The 682-nt window shown below is 15.2% G+C and overlaps 1 protein-coding gene across 1 annotated transcript in view; it reads right to left on the reverse strand.

Annotated features, from left to right (window-relative positions):
* The window catches only part of PGAL8A_00036100 (conserved Plasmodium membrane protein, unknown function), a gene marked incomplete at both ends in the record, with an annotated part of 1,093 nt that extends 606 nt beyond the window's left edge, over positions 1 to 487 (reverse strand). Inside the window, 2 exons of the mRNA XM_028674362.1 lie at positions 175 to 217; positions 305 to 487. Of these exons, the coding sequence (XP_028530723.1) occupies positions 175 to 217; positions 305 to 487 (226 nt within the window). The remainder of the gene's footprint in view (positions 1 to 174; positions 218 to 304) is intronic.
* Between the last annotated feature and the right edge of the window lie 195 nt (positions 488 to 682).

Here is a 682-nt window from a genome sequence, read left to right on the forward strand (position 1 = left end):
CTAAAAAAAAAAAAAAAAAAAAAAAAAATACAATAAATATATGAATAAAGGTAATAAATAATATAACACGAATAAATAGAATATTTTATTAAAATACATAAATTTAAGAAAAAAGATATGTTAATCTAGAGAATGTATTATGACAAAAAAAAAAAAACATAAAAATATTGATACCCGTTAAAAAAATTAAAAGTGCAACAAGTAGATAAAGATAGCACTAAAAGAAAAATATAAAATAATAAAGAATTTTGTAAAATTAATAAATGCTTTTATATTAAAAAAAAAAAAAAAAAAAAAAAAGTACCAAGAAAATATCAAGAATTGATATGGTTAATGTTCCAGTTGATAAAGATACTTCAATTAAATCTTTAAATGAAAAAGGGTACATCTTAATTTTAGATAATATATGAGGTCCATTTTTTCTTTTTAATATTATAAAAGACAATAGACAAAATGTGAGTGATAATAATACAAAAAGTTGTAATAAATCTAAAAATATATATAAACAATTAAAAAAATTATAAATATGCACCTATATATTTTGTATCTAATAAAATTTTTTTTTTTTTTTTATTATTTCATTATATATACTTTATATATAAATTACTTTTATTTATTAAATTTTTTTCTAAATATAAAGTTGATAATATTAGAACTATGAAGGTAAAAGACAAAATAAAAG

This window comes from Plasmodium gallinaceum (genome assembly GCF_900005855.1).
Source record: "Plasmodium gallinaceum strain 8A genome assembly, contig: PGAL8A_v1_21, whole genome shotgun sequence".
Taxonomy (NCBI): Eukaryota; Apicomplexa; class Aconoidasida; order Haemosporida; family Plasmodiidae; genus Plasmodium; species Plasmodium gallinaceum.